We start from the raw sequence: 19,075 nt of genomic DNA, 5'->3' as shown, positions 1-19,075 counted from the left end.
TAAGCAGTTATCACTCCATATACTGAATGTTTTGTTATAATTATTGATTTGAGTCTTATTTTTATACTTTCAATCACATTCTTTGCCTAATTCTTCTCATATTTTTATATTTTCTTTCCCTCATAATTCTCTTTACATACTACTAAGTTTAGGCACTTGGACATTTTTTTAATTTCAAAATGGTGTTTTATTGTGCATATCCTCTTGATTTCATACATCTGAAGACGCCTAGACTATCTTTTCTACTACAAGCTAGCAGGATGTATCATGGTGAACACTGAAGAGAACTGCATACCACTGCTCAAAAATTAAACACACACCCTTGCATGCATGCAAACACACACACACACACACACACACACACCCCGAGGATAGACATCTCAATCCCAAGAAACAAAAATGAAAGAAAGATTTTCTGACTTCCAGTTCTGCAGAAGGATCAACTCCAAGTTTTAAGCCTGAATTCCCAGAATTTGTCTCCAGTAGGCAAAGAAGACCTTCTTCCTGGAAACAAGAATTCTTTCCTGGGAAGAACAATTCTTTCTTGTGCTAAAGGAGATAACTAATATTCTCTGTAGGTCCCTCTGTAACAGCTTGTACATGAAGACGTAGATTAGGATTGTCTCTGATGCTCAAAGAATTAGGGTTACTCAGAATCAATAAGATCAATGGAGGCCAGACGCGGTGGCTCACGCCTGTAATCCCAGCATGTTGGGAGGTCGAGGCAGGTGGATCATGAGGTCAGGAGATCGAGACCATCCTGGCCAACATGGTAAAACCCCATCTCTACTAAAAATTCCAAAAAAAATGAGCCGGGTGTGGTGGCACACACCTATAGTCCCAGCTACTCAGGAGGCTGAGGCAGGAGAATCACTTGAACCCAGGAGGCGAAAGTTGCAGTGAGCCGAGATTGTACCACTGCACTCCAGCCTGGGTGACAAAACAAGACTCCATCTCAAAAAAAAAAATTAGTGGAACATACATCTTATGGTAATGGTGGGTAGATAATTAGGACAGTACTCCCATAGAGAATAATGTTAAAACTCTGGATAAAATAAACTAAATAGTAAGCTTCAAAGACATAACAAGAGAGTGAGGAATTTCTAGAACAAACCTAAGAAAAGTGAAAACCCAGAAACCTAAGCCTGGTAAGAAGCCACTATATTCAGATCAAGTAGAAACAGCTTAAAGATGGAGCCACAATTTGGGATTTGGTAATTTTATAGGATAATCAGGATAAAAGTAAAACTCACAATCCATCCAAAGTGAAGAATGTCATCCTCACCTTACTTTTAGAAAGGATCCCGCCTGTAATCCCAGCACTTTGGGAGGCAGGTGGATCACCTGAAGTCAGGAGTTTGAGACCAGGCTGGCCAACTTGGTGAGACTACGTCTCTACTAAAAATACAAAAAATTAGCCAGGCGTGGTGGTGCATGTCTGTAATCCTGGCTACTCGGGAGGCTGTGGCAGAAGAGTTGCTTGAACATGAGTGGCGGAGGTTGCAGTGAGCTGAGATCGTGACACTGCACTCCAGCCTGGGTGACAGAGTGAGACTCCATCTCAAAAAGAGAAAAAAGAAAAAAAAAAGGATCCCAAAGTGATAAATTCTCAGATGTAAATCATCCTTCCTGTAGACTTGCAGTGTGAGTGTCCTTAGACTTGATTAAAGTGGTCTTTCTCCAATAGTGTCTGAAGATTTGGCATTAAAAAGAAATTCTACCTGGAGGATGATACTAATATTTTGGGCCTTAAATTTTCCCTTGAACACTTTTTTTAAATGTAATGTGTAGCACTTGGAGAAAACCAAACACCAAAAGAAACATGATGCAATGAGAAAACCAAACAAAAAGTAACAGAAACAAATAAGCAAAAACTTGAGATACTGTAATGATCAGATATGGGTATAAAACAAGTACACTTACAATATCTAAGACAGTTTTTAAGCAATCTTGAAAATGTCTTCTGAAAATAGGAAAATATAAAACTGACATGATACATTTGCAAACCTACCAAATAAAACTATTAGAATCGACAAACGGAATGTGGCAGCCATAAAACATGCCACCCACATCACCAGCTCTGGCGAGTATGATTGGTAAATGGCCCTGCTGCTGCCCCTCTGGACCCACCACCATGTTTGTGCCAAAGGCATGCCACCTGCAGACTGCTCCCAGCCAGTGAGCTAGCACATTGGAATGGTGAGGGTACTCAGGCTCCTCCTGGAAAGACATGAGCTTCCTCTAACTGGCAGCTTGGCTCAAAGACTCCCCCTTGGCTACTGAATCTTTCCTGGAACTGCACTGCTCACGACTCTTCCTAACCAAACCTTCTTTCTTCCCACTCTCTCTTCACAGGTGTCAAATCGTTATGGTCTGAAGGCTATCCTTCCCTCTACCTGCTTCTGCCTCCATTAAATTTTTTGTACATCTAATCCAATTTTGGTGTTTCCTCCTTCACAAATCTGAACTTATATACAACTGAAATTAACAACTCAGTGGACAGATTTAACGGATTAGACAGTGCTGAAGAGAGAATCACGGTAGAAGAAAATCCGGAATGCAGCCCAGAGATAGGCAATGTGGAGAGAGGGTAAGAAATATAGAGAAAAGAGTGAGAAGTTTTAACATATTAATCATTATTCTGAAAGAATAGAAAAACACAGGTTCACAGAGATAAGGCAAAAAGAAAAAAAGAATAGAAACACAGGAGTTAAGACAGTATCTGAAAACATGAGAAATTTCCAGAACAGATAAAATATATGAATCCACTAATTCAATTAAACCAATAAACTTAAAGCAGAAAAAAAGAGATATTATAAAGGAGTAAAAACTGGACTGACAACTGACTTCTAAAAAGAGGCAAAAAACACCTCTGTTCTGTACAAGACTTCTATTACACATATACAAAGAACACCCTGGATTCTGTGATAGTTAATTTTATGTGTCAGCTTGATTGAACTAATCAAGTTCAACTATGCCCAGATAGCTAGTAAGATATTATTCTGTGTGTGTATGTGAAGGTGTTTCCAGAAGATATTAGCATTTGAATCCGTAGATTCAAACGAGTAAAGAAGTTCTGCCATCACCAATATGGGCAGAAATCGTCTAGTCAGTTGAAGTTCCAAATAGAACAAAAAGGCAGTAAAGGGCAAATTCATTCTCTCTTCTTGAGCTGGGACATCCATCTTCTCTGGCCTTCAAACATTGGAGCTCCTGGTTCTCAAGTCTTTGAACTCTTGGACTTATACCAACAACCTCCCCCCCACACACCTTGTTCTTGGAACTTTGGCATCAAACTGGGAGAGTTACATCATCAGCTTCCCTGGTTCTCAGGCCTTCAAACTCCTATTGGATTACACCATCAGTTTTCCTAGTTCTCCAGCTCACAGACAGCATATTATGGGGCTTCTCAGCCTCCATAATCATGCAGACCAATTCTACACACACACACACACACACACACACACACACGCAGGTTCTCTATTTTTGGAGAACCCTCACGAATACAGCTGCCATTAGGAAGAAGGTCAGGATCACAGAGAAAGCCCAGCGCCCAAGGCCCAGGCACATAGACCATGCCTAAGACTGAAGCTATGTAGGAACAACAAAGAACACTTCCCTGCCCTTGCCATATATCTAAAAAATACTGGGTGATTAACAAGCAATCCAGTCTACTATAGGGAAGGGTCAAAGCCTGGAACAACCCTCTGTGAAGTGGAGTTATGCAGAGATGACTGAAATCTGAGGCTGAATGGAACAGGAACACCAGGTAAAGCCCTATGGCATTTCAGTCCCCACCTCAGCGCAAGGCAACACTAAACATATTAAAAACCTAAGATGCACTGAAGGTAACCATAGCAACAACCCCAACCCAGTTCAACTCTTAATTAGATTGACTCACCTGAACACTAACAGTCTGACAGAGGAAGAGGCATAACCATTCCACGTATAAATACTGTTTATCCCAATCTACTTTCCTAGTATGCATATTTACAATTTAAGAAAATTATAATATATTCAGAAAAGCAAAAGTATAATAATCCATAATGAAAGGACAAAGCAATCCACAGAACCAGACTCAGAAATAATCCAGAAGTGGGACGGGGACTTTAAAATAATTACGATTACTATGCTAAAGGATGAAATGAAAAATGCAGACAACATGTAATAAAAGATTAGACATTTCAACAGAGAGATGGAAACTATAAAAGTCAAATGTAAATGCTAGAAATTAAAAACATTTTATGAGACATGAAGTATTCCTTAGGGGTTACATCAGTAGACTTGACACAGTTGAGGAAGGAATCAGTGAATTTGAAAATCAGTTAATAGAAATGGTTCAAACTGAGCAAAAGGAGAAAAACAAATGAGAGAAAACAATATATAGGAGTTATGAAATTATATCAAGCAGTTTAACGTACATGTCAGAAAGAGAGAACGGACAGAAGAAATCTTTGAAAAGGTAGTGGTTAAGACTTTTCTAAAAGTATTGAAGGACACTAAACTACAGATCCAAGAAACAGAGAGCTCCAAGCAGGGTAAACACATAACAAAGCAAAACAGAAAATCTAGATATTTTATATTTAAACTGTTGAGAACCAATGATAAAGAGGAAGTTTTAAATATAACTAGGGGGAAAAGACATTATATTAGAGGAATAAATATTAGAATTACAGCTGATTCTTTGTCAGAAACTACAATTCAGAACACAATTGAATAGCATCTTTATTATACTGAAATACAAAAAACTACCCAGAATATTTAGTCAGCAGAAATCTTTCTAATATGATGGTGAAATAAAGAATCTAACTAACAAAGCTGGAACAATTAATTATCAACTTATCTTCACTATAAGAAAGGCTAAAAGAAGTTTTTCAGGCAGAAGGAATGAATATGACACCAGACAGAAATTTGAATCTATACAAAGAAATGAAAAGCCCTAGAAATGGAAAAAAAAATACAAATGTAAAAGAAATTTCTTTTAATTTTATAGCTCTAACAAAAATAGTAATAGTGTATTAGGGAAGTTATAAAACATGTAAAAGTTTACAATGATAACTACACAAAAATGGGAAAGATGAATTGCAAGTACACTATTGTAACTTTCTTAAAACATATGTGAAGTGGTCTGAAATTTTTTAGATAGATTGTGATAAATGGTCTAAAATCCATTTAGACTGGTTAAATCCACAAGAAAACCACAAGATTCAACCATATGCTATCTACTAAAACGTGCACTTTAAATGTAATGACTGAATTGGTTTCTATTGCTGTATAACAAATTACCACAAATGTGAAAACTTAAAACAACATACAGTTATCATCTCACAGTTTCTGTGGATCAAGAGTTGATATTTTTGGAATGTTTGGCCCCTCGTTTCTCATGTTGAAATGTAATCTCTAATGTTAGAGGCAGGACCTGGTGGGAGGTGTTTGGGTCATGGGAGTGGATACTTCGTAGAAGGGTTGGTGTTGTCCTCACAGCAGTGAGTGAGATCTGGTTATCTGGAAGTGTGCAGCACCTCCCCCACACCTTGCTGTTACTCTCATCGTATGACAAGCAGGATCCCCTTTGTCTTCCACCATGATTGGAAGCCTCCTGAGGCACTCACGAGAAGCAGATGCCAGCACTGTGCTTCCTGCACTGCCTGCAAACTGTAAGCCAAAATAAATGTCTCTTATTTATAAGTCACTCAGTCTCATATATTTCTCTATAGCAATGTAAAAACAGCCTGGCACAGGAGTCAAGACATGGCTTAGGTGGATCCTCTACTCAGGGTTTTGTGAAGCTGAATTGAAGTATCATCCATTCTGCCATTTGGAGCTCAGGGTCCTTTTCCAACTTCATTCGGGTTATTGGCAGAATTCAGTTGTTTGTGGTTGAAAGACTGTGGTTGTGGGCAGATCCTAGAGGCTGCCCCTCTCCATATATTTATAGGCAGTTTAAAGCATGAATGTTTGCTTTCTTAAAATCTGGAAGTATCTCTTGCTTTTAAGGTTTCTTTTAATTAGGTGAGACCTACCCAGAATAATCTCCCCTTTAACTAATGTAAAACTAGCTGATTAGAGACCTTAATTAAATTTGCAAAATCCCTTCACTTCTACCATGTAAACCAATCATAGAAATGACATTCACTCTATTCACAGGTCTTTCCACACTAAAGGGGAAGAGATTATCCAGGGCATGTATACTAGTTTATAGAAATCTTGGAGCCCACCTTAGAATTCCGCCTATCACAATCATAGAGATGGCTTAAAAGTAAAAGAATGAGGAAATAAACATCATGAAAACACTCATCAAAAGAAAGCTGGAGTACCTACATTAATATAACATAGATCTGTAGTCTACAGAGCAAGGAATATTGTCAAGGATAAAGATGGACATTACATAATGATAAATGTGTTAATGTATCAGAAAAATATAACAATCCTTACAATATTTGCACCTAAAAACAGAGCTTCAAAATACATGAAGCAAAACTAAAGAAACCAAAAAGATACATAGACAAATCCAAAATTATACTTGGATACTTTAAACCTTATTTCTCAGTAATCAATAAAACATGCAGACAGAAAATCCATAAGACTACGGAAGGTGCAAGAGTGGATATATTCCCTTAAGTTCAGGAAAAGGCCAGAATGTCCCTCATTGCCACTCCAATTTAATGTTTTGATAGAGATCCTGCCAGTGAAAGGAGGCAAAGAAAAGAAATTAAAAGCACACTGATTGGAAAGAACATAATAAAAACTGTTTTTATTTGCAGATGACATAATTTTCTATGAAGGAAATCTCAAAGTATCAAAAAAAATTCTAGAACTAATAAATTAACAAGGTCAGAAAATACAAGGTCAACATACAAAAATCAATTATATTCTTGCAGACTTGTAATGAATGACAGGAAACTGAAATTAAATCATCAATACCATTTATAATAGCACTAAAATTATAAAATATTGGGATTAATCTAAGGTTTTTACACTGAAAACTGCAAAACATTGATGAGAAAAATCAAACAAGACCTAAATAACTGGAACAATATTATACCATGTCTATGAATCAGAAGATTCAATATTATTCAGATATCATTATTTCCAAATGAATCTGTAGGGTCATGCAATCACAATCAAAATCTGGAAGTATTTTCTTATATATTTTTCAAGCTGATTCTAGAATTTATATTTAAAAACCAAAACCATTTTGAAAAAGAAAAAAGAGAATTTCCACTTCCTGATTACAAGATTTATATATAGCTGCCATCATCATAACAGTGAGGTATTGGTGAAGATCAGACATAAAGATCAATGTAACATAATACAGTTCAGAAATAGACCTATATGTATATGATCAATTAATTTTTGAAAGAGCACCAAAGTAATTTAATAAAAAAGGATGCTCCCTGCAAGATAAGTTGATGGAATAAAAAATTGGACATACATTTACAAAAAAAAATCTTGATTTATATCTCACACTATATACTAAAATTAACTATTATGATCTTCTGAAAACCATTTCTCTGGACTGCAGTCTCCTTATCTGTAATAAGGGGGAGGAAAGGACTAGTTTAGATGATCCCCAAGATTCTTCTAGCTCTCACCTTCTGTGGCTATGCCTTTTCCCCTTCCTTTCCACACGACTCAGGTATTCACTGGGTTAAACTCAAGTGGCAAATGTGTGCATGTAGGTCTCCAAGAAGCTTATGGCAGCACAGGATATAGTTTTCACAGAAAAGCCATAGGAGGTATGACTTCTTATGTTGTCACTGAACCAATTCTAACACTTCTTGTGCAAACCAACTCCCTTCACATGTTCAGCAGAGGAATTACCTTTGCCTCCACTTTTTATCATTGCTCTTGCTGTGATTTTCCTTCTCTGAAAAAGCAAATATGCAGTCACTGTGGTCCTTGCTCAGGTTCCCAGGACACAGAAGCATCCCCAGGCCACGAACCTCATGTCCTGGGTCTAGGAGAACCTGGCCTTGATAGAGACCATGGAGCAGCTTGAGAATACTGCCTGGGGCAGAATCTGACAGAATCTCCTGACTGTGTGTAAGGTCTGATAGCTTCAGGAGGGGAGGAACCAGAGATCTTGGGGTGGGATATATTAAAAGACAATGTGCACCCCAAGAAGCCTGGGTCAGTCCTACAGATGTGCCTGTTGGTAACTCTGATACCTCATGATGTCAAATGTCAATAGTAATTTCAGACAGAAGGAAAACAAGACCCAGACAGCACGACTTGGTATATTATACTTTTTTCATCAAAAGTAGAGCTTCCCAACTTTTTCATGTTGATATCCACATGGTAACATTTGTTACAGCATAGTGTGTAAACAGAAGAGGCTGCCCTCAACCTCAGAGGCAACTGATCTCAGACCTTGAGCCACCTTGGGGTTTTGAGGGGCTCTTTGTCTCTCCTCTGAGGGGTGAGGGGGAAAATATCTCAACAAACCTATAATTGATTGACAACTCAAGAGCCAAGAATATCCGATGTAATGACTCAAAAGGAAATCAGCCCGGTGAGGGTATACCTCAGCAAGCTCAGAAACATTCGTGATAGGAAGATATCAGCTTGTGGATCCCAAGACGCTCACCAGGAGACATTCAGTTGCAAGTGATAATGTCAGGGTAGGGGAGGGTCTCATTAGGCTTTCAGGAAGGTCCACCCCACTCCAGATGCAACAGGAGCAGTCCTCCAAGGTGCCCGCCAGGAAATCTCCAGGGACCTTGTCATCCCATCTGGACCTCATCTAACCCATCCAATAAACAACTAGAGGAGAGCATCAGGGCATGCATTCAGTCCCTGCTGCTCCCTCTTGGCCTTTTGGGCTAACTAAATGGGTGAAGGCTCTACTCTAAATGCAATGCTAAAGAATTAGACAACCAGACATCAGCTACCCAGACAACTCCAGAGGTCATGATAAAAAGCTCTTACACCTGCTCTGGGCGCTGTCCTGCCCTGACACCTACATACTCTCTGCTTCCTTTAAAATAACCACTTCAAAGAGCACCTTCCTCACCTCCTGTCAACCTTGATCACATGTCCAAGTTCTACTCCACACTTCAGGCCTTTCTCTTTCGAGTTGGTCCATTTTGACCTCTTTTCTTCCCAAAATCCTGCTTAATACGTTGTCTAAAACTATGCTTTCATGTATTTTTTACCATGACCCTCAATTTTTTACTGCTTCCCAGAACTTACATACACTTATATTTTGTGTGATTAATTTTGATAGTTTCTATTCTGCTCTATTTAATTTTTTAATGCTCTATAATGGGGTGTATGAAATACATTTGTCCAAAACATTCATTTAGGACCCTTACTCATTGTCTTTCATTTGCGTAAGTCTTGTCTCTGTAATAAGATTTCAGATTCCTTAAGAGGGTGGCTTTTTGTCTGCTTCCTATGGGTGCTGTCTGGACTTACCACCCATTAGGTCTAGTGTGCAAAGACTCAGGAGAATAGGGTAAATTTGCTTTAAAGATGCAATATTTAGATACTTAGAGTGTACTTCGTGGCATCATTAATCCTTCCTCCATGTTGTGTGTCAACTGTGGGCTCAGAGAGCTGCCGCTTTTATTGACCTGGATGTTTCTGAATCCTCAGCTCTACCTCCTGGACTCACCCCTAGATGATTTCTGCCCCCTGCCCCCCACCCCCATGAAGCCTCTTCAGCAGGTGTGGTCTCTGTAGAACACCCTGATCCAGGAGGCTCCTTTTCTCACCTCCAATTAGGTGCCCTTGACCTGGCCCCTCTCAGCTCTGAAAAGAGTAGCCATGACCTTGTCCAGAAACAAAGGAAATGATAATGTTGCTAATACAGAAATGCCTGCATTTTAATACTTTTTTCCAGCAACTTTTACCTGCTCTTTGATTTTCATAAGAACACAATGTTCTAAAAAAGTTCCAAGAAAGAACTTTTTTTAGAGTGACTACAGACAAGGAAGAGAAATCGCACTTCAGCATTTGGCTTCAGCCCCTCCCAACTCTCATTTGGGGTTTCATTTCCACATTTCCCACTAGTCATGTTCATGGGAGACTTCCGTAGAATCGGGTGAGATGATGGATGAAGAGACAGAGGCCAGATGGTGAAAGAGAGCAAGCATGACTAAGTGTTAGGAGACCATGTGGTGACCAACAGGCTCAGTTTGACTGGGACTAAGGGGTTTCCCAGGATGTGGGCCTTGTAGTACTAAATCCAGTCAAATTTAGAGCAAGTTGGCCGGTTGGTCACCTAGGACCTCAGCCCAGTGGCTCAGGAGAAAGTGGTAAATGTCACACCTCCTTTTTCCCTTATTCTTCCTTCCTCCTTCATCAGAAGGCAATAATTGTCTATCTTCCATTTCAACAGAAGGTCCAAGGCGTGAACCCTGAGGTCCTTGAATCACTCCAAGTTGATAGGGAAGGTGGCTGCCCAAAATGTCTCTGAGATGGAGCTTTGGCATCTCCTCAACTTAATAAAGCTGATTCTCAGGGCAGCCTACAGGTAGCTACCCTGAGATGGCTACTGCGCTCAGAACTCCAGAAACTTCATCACATAACTAGAGCACATGAGTTGCAGCTCAGCGTGCCCAGTTCTGTGCACCAGGGAAAATCGCAGAGCGAGAACAGGGATAGCAGAGGTGGCTGGGGATGGATAGAGACCTGCTTTCAGCAATGATTCATCACATTTTGTACTATGTACTATTTGTACTAACACAGATGATTACTGAGTGAGTTTAGGATGAACTATGTATGACAAGGGGTACTGTCAAGTCCTCTTACTTGAGTACTAGCTACGGTTTAGCTTGAGAACACGTGTGTAATGGGTGGCACCTACCTGGCTATATGACCAGGTGACATCCCTCTCCGTCTTTGCAATCTTCCTGGATTGTCTGGGATCCAGATCACATTCTGGTTCAATGCACGTTCAATAAAATTGTTTTCTTTCTCTTCCACCTCTGTGGAGAGGTTTTCTGGGCTGGCAGGGGATTGTTTAAAATTGTTTTACCCATCAAGTCTTAGACAATTGTTATGATATGACTGTAAGCTCCACTTCAAATGTCAATAGCGAGGGATGTGGGGATTCTCTTGGCCCTGATGGTCCTCCGCCTAAGTCCCATTGTGTTCTCCATCTCATAATTGCTTTATGTCCACTGCGCTAACCTTAAATGGCAATCAGCTTTATGTCCACTGCTCTCCCAATCAGTTGAAAAATAGACGTTCTATCACCCTGCTTTCAACCCTTACCAGATAAACTGACACATGGACTCCACAATGTCCCCACAGGGAGGGCTCCATCACGTGGCAGACAGCTTGCCAGGGTAAGTCACAAGCCAAAAGTCAAACCCTGCGAGGGCTTGTTCTGGTCCTCTGTGGACCAGAGTGCCTTTCTGATCCTGGTTAGCAGAAGCTTTCCAGAAGCAGAGCCTGTGAGAAGGGGCCCAAGAGTGCTGGGAGGAGCAGGTGCCCCAGTGATGGGTGCTGAGGGCAGCAGCTGCTGCCCAGAACTTTCCAGTCACCAGGGGCCTTTTCTGAACTTGGAAGTGGGAGAGTCTGTAATTCCCTTCATATCTCCTTCTTCCAAATACTGCTTGCTTGAAACAGTCAAAAGTAAAAAGGAAATAGGACGGGGCACACTGTCCCCGGGCAGGCTCATGACAGGAAGTGGCCCGTTAAGGAGGCAGCACATCACTGCATTCAGCTGGTTTTCAGGGGCTTGTTCCCAATCAGTTTCCAGCCAATGCCAGGGTGTCCTAGTCTGCAGGGGTGTGGGGGGCACACTCCATAATCTCTACTTTTCTTTTTTTGCAGCTGAGTCATGGAGCTTTCAGCCCCTGCACGTGGCTCCTCCTTAACTGTATCTACTCAGCCTCCCTCAGCCCTGTGAATAGCCTCCTCACACACAGATCACAGAGCAGGGCTCTCTCTGCTGTCACTTCACCTTCCTGAGAGAGGACCAGCCGGCCAGAGCCTAAATGACCGCCACCCTGGAGGACAGGGCACAACAGCCATTTCTGGTAAGGAGAACTGGGTTTACGCTCACAGAGACTTGGGGAATTGGAAGGATCGCAGTTTGGTCACAGCTGTTCATTTCTGATGTGACCTTGCACAGATCCCCTCACTTCTGGGTTCCCTGGTCAGTAAAACGGGGCAATGGTGGTGAGGGTTGTGGGCATTAGTAGGTGCACAGCTGGTGGAGCACAGCCTAAAGAATCTGCGCCTCCACTCACAGCCCAGTCCTGGGCAGCGGGCTTTGCTGCCCCATTGCCCATTACTTAGCCAAGTCGATCTCCATGAAACTCTCAGGGAGTAAGTCTGAACTGATCCTCTCACCAGTGGAACAGATGGGAAAACGGAAGCTCCCAGAGGGTAATAGGCTTTCCCCATCTCCCCTAGCATGCTGGGGCATTCTTCTCAATTTTACCCTCCTAATTTCTCCTGTCCCAGACCAGCCAGACACGCACTATGTCTCAGACAAGCCTGGGAGCTGAGGATGGATTCTTAGGGCTCCCCAGGGCAAGTGTAGGATATTTTCCCACCCCAGGAGCCTCATGTTCCAAACAAGACCCCTGAGTGGACCTTTTCTTGTGACTTTCAACTTCTGAAAACTACCCCATGCTCCCCTAGATTTCCCACATTTTTCCTATGACACCCTGCAGGATGCACTGTAGGGAAACAGGCTCATGTTTGGGGCACCTGTGAACAATCCCTTTGTCAGCCAAACTTTATGTGAGAGACATGCCATGGAACCACAGTGACCAAACCGCAAAACACATCATTCCAATACCTGGAAATATATGGGCTGGGGCAGACGGGTGAAGGAAATACTTATGAACAAAGAAGACAAGAAGTGGTTTGATCTTTTCTAAAATAGTACGGAAGAGGCTGCTTTCTTGTGATTTGCTAAAATAAGCTCTTCTCGTGGTAAAATCAGGTTCATGCAATTTTCAAATCAGAACATGCATTTTGTTCATTTGCTTCACCCTTTTCCCTGAGCCAGACCCTCCCACCGGCTTGCCAGAGGCTGCTACTTTCTTGCTTGCACACTGCCTTCCAATCTCTCATGACCTTTGGTCTCATTTGTGGGACTATTGGTAACATGTTTCCTTTGGAGAAGACATCTGCCTTCGTTTTTAATTCCCCCACTTTTGTCTGCCCTGTAGACCAACATGTATCACTTTCCTTCAAGCCTACGCCTACGATGTGTCCACCACGCTTTATTCAGTTATTTTATAATCTTCTCCATGACTCATTTTAGCATTGCCATCAGTATCCTTTCTGACTCACCTGTGAACACTTTGTTATTTGTTAATATCTGCCAAAAAATACATTCCTCAATGCAGCCTGATCCACTCAGAGACATTGGATTGGGAGAGCTACTGTTGCTGCTCGTTGCCTAACATAACAGAGTTTGACTGGCTTTTGTGACAGGCAATTGGCTGTTTTAAAAGGAAAGACCCCAATTGAGAGAAATTCCTGCCACCGACAATTTTATTTTTGAATAACCTTTTATAAGAAATGCACTCAAGATTTTGCAATAAAATTCTGTGTGTTGGTTTTGGGGTAGGCTTCTAGCTGTCCAATTAATTTGTCTCCTGACCAGGGAGTGGCAGCATTGTACACATGTTCCAAGAGGTTTGTTGACTTTTTTGGAATAGTCTCTTTTTCCGCCTATGGAGTCAAGGACAATACATAGACAAAAGGAGCCATTTCCTGACGCTAGCTCCATTGTAAATATGTGACCTTTGGCAGATCATTTAATGCCCAGTTTCCTTGCATTTTAATAGGAATTTTAAGACCAGTCTTGATCACATCACGGGGAATTTGAGAGAGCAATTAAAATAAGAAGGATGAAATAAATTTGAAAATTATAAACGTCTGCACAGAGGTTTATTACAATTATGATGTTCATAATCAACATCATTACCACTGTCCTCTTGACCCTTACCACATCATTTTGTTGATTCCAAACCTCAGAAAACGTCATCTAAAGTAGAGAGGATGTCAGGGAACTGGTGCTGTTTTAGCAAAAGCCAGAAGCATAATTTACCAGAGACAAGAACAGGGTATGGGAGAGAGAATACTCTTCTCTGGGCTTAAGAAAAAGGAAGAAAGGAGGGAGGGGAGGGGGAAGAGGAAAGGAGGAAGAAGAGAAAGAAGAGAAAGGAAGGGAGGCAGGAAGCTGTCTTAATACATTCTGATAATGCAAAAATAGATTGATTGACCTAAAGAAGGCCAAGAAAATCCACTGAATGAATAGAAAAATGTAGAAAAGATAGAAATCACAGAAGTTATTAAAAATGGAAGTTTATAGATAACCAAAATAGCAAATCATGAAAACTGTTTTTAATTTAATGATAATCAGTAAAATATAAGTTTAAGTCAATTAAGACATCCTTATTTATGCCCATAAGAATGACAGGAAATTAAAAGTGTAATATTACCAAGTGCCTGTCGAGATTTGGGGACTTCTTATAAATGGGTGGTGCAAATAGGAGTTAGCACGACTCCCTGGGAGTCATATTTGGCAATATCCAGTCAGGTGGAAGATATACATCCCCAATGCTGTGACACAGTGCTGGAAACCCAGAGCAGGAATGAATTGTTCTTGAATTTGGCCTGAAGTTGATTCTTTCTCTTCAATCACCTCACTACCTCCTCTCCACCAACCGTCAGGATGGGAAGGCGGTCATACCAGTCCCCCTGCACCATTTCCTCTCACGTCAGTTCTTTGTGTCCCTGATCCCCACTTCCACCCTCCCATTGGAAAGTACCTTGTAATTTCCTCTCTGCCACTGGAATGCCCACTTGACACAAAGACTTTCTAGGACTGGAAGTTTCCACTACTTCAAATAAACCAATCTTATTTACAGCAAGGCAATTTTTTTTCTCTATTCTGGTAAGTTTGCCTAGTGTAATTTCCATTTTTTTTAACACCCACTCTTTGTTTCATAGAAGAATGTTTTCTTCATTTCATGCCTTTCTGGTTGGGGGAGATAATCAACTGATTTGCTCCCAAATATTTCCTGATTTTCTGTTAAGTTGAGGGAGGGAAGCAATTGTGCACTATTTTAGCACAACCTAACATCACCTGGTTTGCTTAAAGTTATTTACAGATGTTTCAAAGTAAAATATGAGTTAGAAAATTAGTGATGGAAATGGCTCATCTGAGGATAATTATTTTTAGATATCTGAATTGAGGTGCTCTCAGGCTCTACCAGCTCCCATATGGACATTTGCTTTTTATCCTTTTCCTGTTTTTATTCCAGGAGAGAATGGAAGGATTTCAGAAGGGCAAATATGGAGCTATGGCTGAAGGTAAGAAAGTCTTGAAGTTCTCAAGAGCCCCAGATGCTTGGGAGAATCACAATTATCTCCCCACTTACCTCCCCCTAAAACACAGTGGCAGAAACCCATTCATTTTAAATGAAGAAGATAAAGGCAACCATCAATTTTTACCTCGCCATACCTCTTGTGCCTAATCAAACAATCACACACGCACACACACACACACCCCATAGTGTGATGCTCTCCCTGCACCAGGTGTGTGGGAAATGTGGAAAGGAAACCAAGTCATCAGTTGAAGGGTCTGGAAGCAAATGGGTGAATATGTTTTCTCTTTCTTTGTCTGCTGACAGCTCAAAACAAAACAACAAAAAAGGTCCCCATAGGGATTTAGTCATTGTGCTTGCTACAAAACACCTCCGAAAAACTTAAGAAAAGGAAGAACCAACACAGAGTGGGAGGAATAAAATAATAGATTTTTAAGAGCCTAAAGTGCACTTTGAATTCATTTGGGCTCCAGAAATCCGCAGGTTCTCCCCTCTTTGTGCCTTGAAGATTTTAGCTCCTGCCACAGTGTCACCATCTCCAACACCACTTCTGCTATAATTTCATGTGCTTCCATCAGCCACATAGATTAGCTTTTCAACACACATGCTTCTATTGAGCTTATGTTCTATCTTTTTGAGCCATCCACCTTAGGGTCATCTCCCAGACGTTGCCCTAACATTAACTACAACTTACGTCATCTCAATTTCAAGCATTTCACTCCCTACCCGGGGAGCACAGACCCAGGAACAGCCAGCTGACCCCTGGCAGTGGGTCATTATAGATCTGTCAGTGGAGACCTGCTTGACCCTCAAGGCTTGAATGAATGTGTGGAGTGTGTCTATACAAGTGTGCCTGGAAATGTGTGGGTGAAAGAGAAGTAATTGTATTTTCTCACTTGTAACTACTCATCCCCTCCCTCCTTCTAATAATTCTCCATGGAGTTGGCCTAAACACCACGCAGGGGAAAACACAAGGACCATTTTCTTTCAGGAAAGCTCTATTTGCCACAATCCAGATGAAGTGCTTAATGCATCCCCTTAATGCAGCAGTTCTGACTCCTGACTGTGGATCCAAGCATGGGCTTCCAGTGAGGCTTTTTACATGCAAGATTCGCCTACAGTTGTATGCACACTTTTATGCACACATAAACATGTCTGTCATTCTGGGGAGGAGATTCATAGCTTTCATGAGATAACCATGAACAATGACCTAACATTCTTAAGGATCATTAACTTAGTAAGACACAAAACTTCTTTTTCTACAGGTAGATCAGAAGATAACTTGTTTGCAACACCAGCGGCATTGAGGATTATCCTAGTGGGCAAAACAGGCTGCGGGAAAAGCGCCACAGGGAACAGCATCCTTGGCCAGCGCATGTTTGAGTCCAAGCTGGGGGCCCAGTCAGTGACCAGGACATGCCAGGCAGAAACAGGAACATGGAACGGGAGGAAAGTCTTGGTGGTTGACACGCCCTCCATTTTTGAGTCAAAGGCTGATACCCAAGAGTTGTACAAGAACATTGGGGACTGCTACCTGCTCTCTGCCCCGGGGCCCCACGTGCTGCTTCTGGTGATCCAGCTGGGGCGTTTCACTGCTCAGGACACAGTGGCCATCAGGAAGGTGAAGGAAGTCTTTGGGGCAGGGGCCATGAGACATGTGGTCATCCTCTTCACCCACAAAGAGGACTTAGGGGGCCAGGCCCTGGATGACTATGTAGCAAACACGGACAACCGCAGCCTGAAGGGCCTGGTGCAGGAGTGCGAGAGGAGGTACTGTGCCTTCAACAACCGGGGTTCTGGGAAAGAGCAGAGGCAGCAGCGGGCAGAGCTCCTGGCTGTGATCGAGAGGCTGGGAAGAGAGCGAGAGGGCTCCTTCCACAGCAACGACCTCTTCCTGGATGCCCAGCTGCTCCAAAGAGCTGGAGCCGGGACCTGCCAGGAAGACGACAGGCAGTACCTGGCCAAGGTGGAATGGCAGGTGGAGAAGCAGAGGCAAGAGCTGAGGGAGAATGAGAGTAACTGGGCATACAAGGCGCTCCTCAGAGTCAAACACTTGATGCTTTTGCATTATGAGATTTTTGTTTTTCTTTTTTGGTGCAGCATACTTTTTGTAATTATTTTTCTGTTCATCTTTCATTATATTTAAATCGCTGGACCCTGGAGCACTTCTAACGTATCACCCCATGGAGTCGTTGTTCTAATAATCACCAATTCAGACTCGGATCCTCATGGTCTGTGGAGCACGCTGCTTGCTGTCTGTGCAGCTCCCATTTCCCCTTCTACCTTATAGACTTGGAGCTGTGTGCCTCCACTCCAAGGCTGCCTGCCTGGCTGCTGTAAACACTGTCGCACTGTCTCTGCCAATGACTGCTTCAGGAACGGGCCTGAGATCCCATGCAGGTCCATGATAAGTGAGTAAAAGTCTGCAGAGGTGGGGATGGAAGATCTCTCCTTAGATAGAACCTATCTTTGTCCCTGGCATTGTGGGATCTGGGTGTGACGCTGGGACTGTCAGCAGCTTTGTGCTGCCAACCTGAGGTTTGCAGGCAGTGCCTCAGAGCAGCAAAGAGAGTTGGGGCCACCTCAGCCCTGAGCCACCAGCCCTGCAGCCTGCCCCATCTCCACATTTCCAGTTGTGTTAGCCAATAAATTTCCTACTTATTTAAGCTATTTGAGCTCCGGGTCTCTTTTACCTGCATTTTAAAACATTCAAAGTAATGAAAATTTCTCCACATTCCCTTTTGTCCTTTCAATCTGTTGGAACTTCCCAGTCCACTTGCTTCCTTTGAGCAAGTGGCATCCAGAATAAAGGAACAGGGTTGGCTTTTCTTGTTCCTAAAATTAGGAAGAACCTCCTGCTCCTACTGAAGTGCCTGCCACATAGTGGACATTCCCTGAACTCTGAGTAAAGCAAAACACTTTCAGCTGGATTGCATTGACGAATGGGAGTAGGAAAGGGTCAAGGAAATGGGGTGCCCTCTATGCAGGGCTTTCTCTGTGCTTTCTTCTCAGTTTGGCCAGGGGCCCAAGAGAAACACAGCTCACATTTCAGTGCTCTGCAAGGAATCACTTTGGCAAACGTTCACACATGAGAAAGGTTAACCAAACCCTTTCTCCTTCTCCACTGTAAAATGTCCTTGGATCAGCTCTCCAGCTCTATTTCTTTGGAAGTTGATGTCCACAGGGTTGGGGTGGTGGGCAGGCTGTTGGCTGGGTACCAGGCAATCCTGTTCACCATGAAAGTGATTCCTTGTTAGTAGAGGGAGTGTGGACCGGGTGACCCGGGAATGGGCCATCCCCACACTGGAAGGAGGCTACTCTGGCAGCGCCGCTCTGTAATGCTTTCTTAAGATCATGGCTATGTCCATCAAGAGTGCCTCCCTGGAGGGAAGGAGAGCCCAGACAACATCTACTGGACCAGTTTCCGGAGGCTTCAAGGTCACCACTTATGTGCAGTCTTTGCCTCCCTCAGCTCAGCCCACTCCTCCTCTGCGGGGCTGCTACAGTGAAGGGAGCCACATTTCAAAGTCACCCAGGACAGAGGTGAGTTCCCTCCCGATGTTGTCATCAGTGACCACACCGCGGGGCACCTCCTTAGCTCTCCCGAATCTGTCCTGTCCATCACCACTGCTACTGCTGGAGTGCAGGTGCTGATTTCCTCTGAATGTTATCCCTGTCTCCAGGCTTATACTCATACAACCCAGCTGCCACTTGCTGCCACCTGATCTTCCCAAGATACACCAACCTGCTTAGAAGCCTCTGGCCAG

The 19,075-nt window shown here is 42.5% G+C and overlaps 1 protein-coding gene across 2 annotated transcripts; it reads left to right on the top strand.

Moving 5' to 3' along the window:
- The first annotated feature begins 11,323 nt into the window (after nt 1-11,323).
- LOC117073165 (GTPase IMAP family member 5) lies at nt 11,324-18,045 on the top strand. Of its 2 annotated transcripts, XM_033193717.1 has the most exons (4): nt 11,324-11,405; nt 11,788-11,993; nt 15,246-15,294; nt 16,574-18,045. In XM_033193717.1, exons 2-4 carry the CDS (start codon nt 11,952-11,954, stop codon nt 17,452-17,454), a joined length of 972 nt encoding a protein of 323 aa, XP_033049608.1. In that variant the 5' UTR covers nt 11,324-11,405; nt 11,788-11,951; the 3' UTR covers nt 17,455-18,045. The 2 variants fall into 2 exon arrangements, with proteins under 2 accessions (XP_033049608.1, XP_033049607.1); XM_033193716.1 differs by lacking the exon at nt 11,324-11,405 and having other exon boundaries at nt 11,636-11,993.
- The last annotated feature ends 1,030 nt before the right edge of the window (nt 18,046-19,075 follow it).

Source organism: Trachypithecus francoisi, unplaced genomic scaffold (genome assembly GCF_009764315.1).
Source record: "Trachypithecus francoisi isolate TF-2019V2 unplaced genomic scaffold, Tfra_2.0 Lachesis_group4, whole genome shotgun sequence".
In the NCBI taxonomy this organism is placed as follows: Eukaryota; Metazoa; Chordata; class Mammalia; order Primates; family Cercopithecidae; genus Trachypithecus; species Trachypithecus francoisi.
The sequence above is the reverse complement of the archived record's forward strand: the minus strand, read 5'-3'. Positions and strand labels throughout refer to the sequence as shown.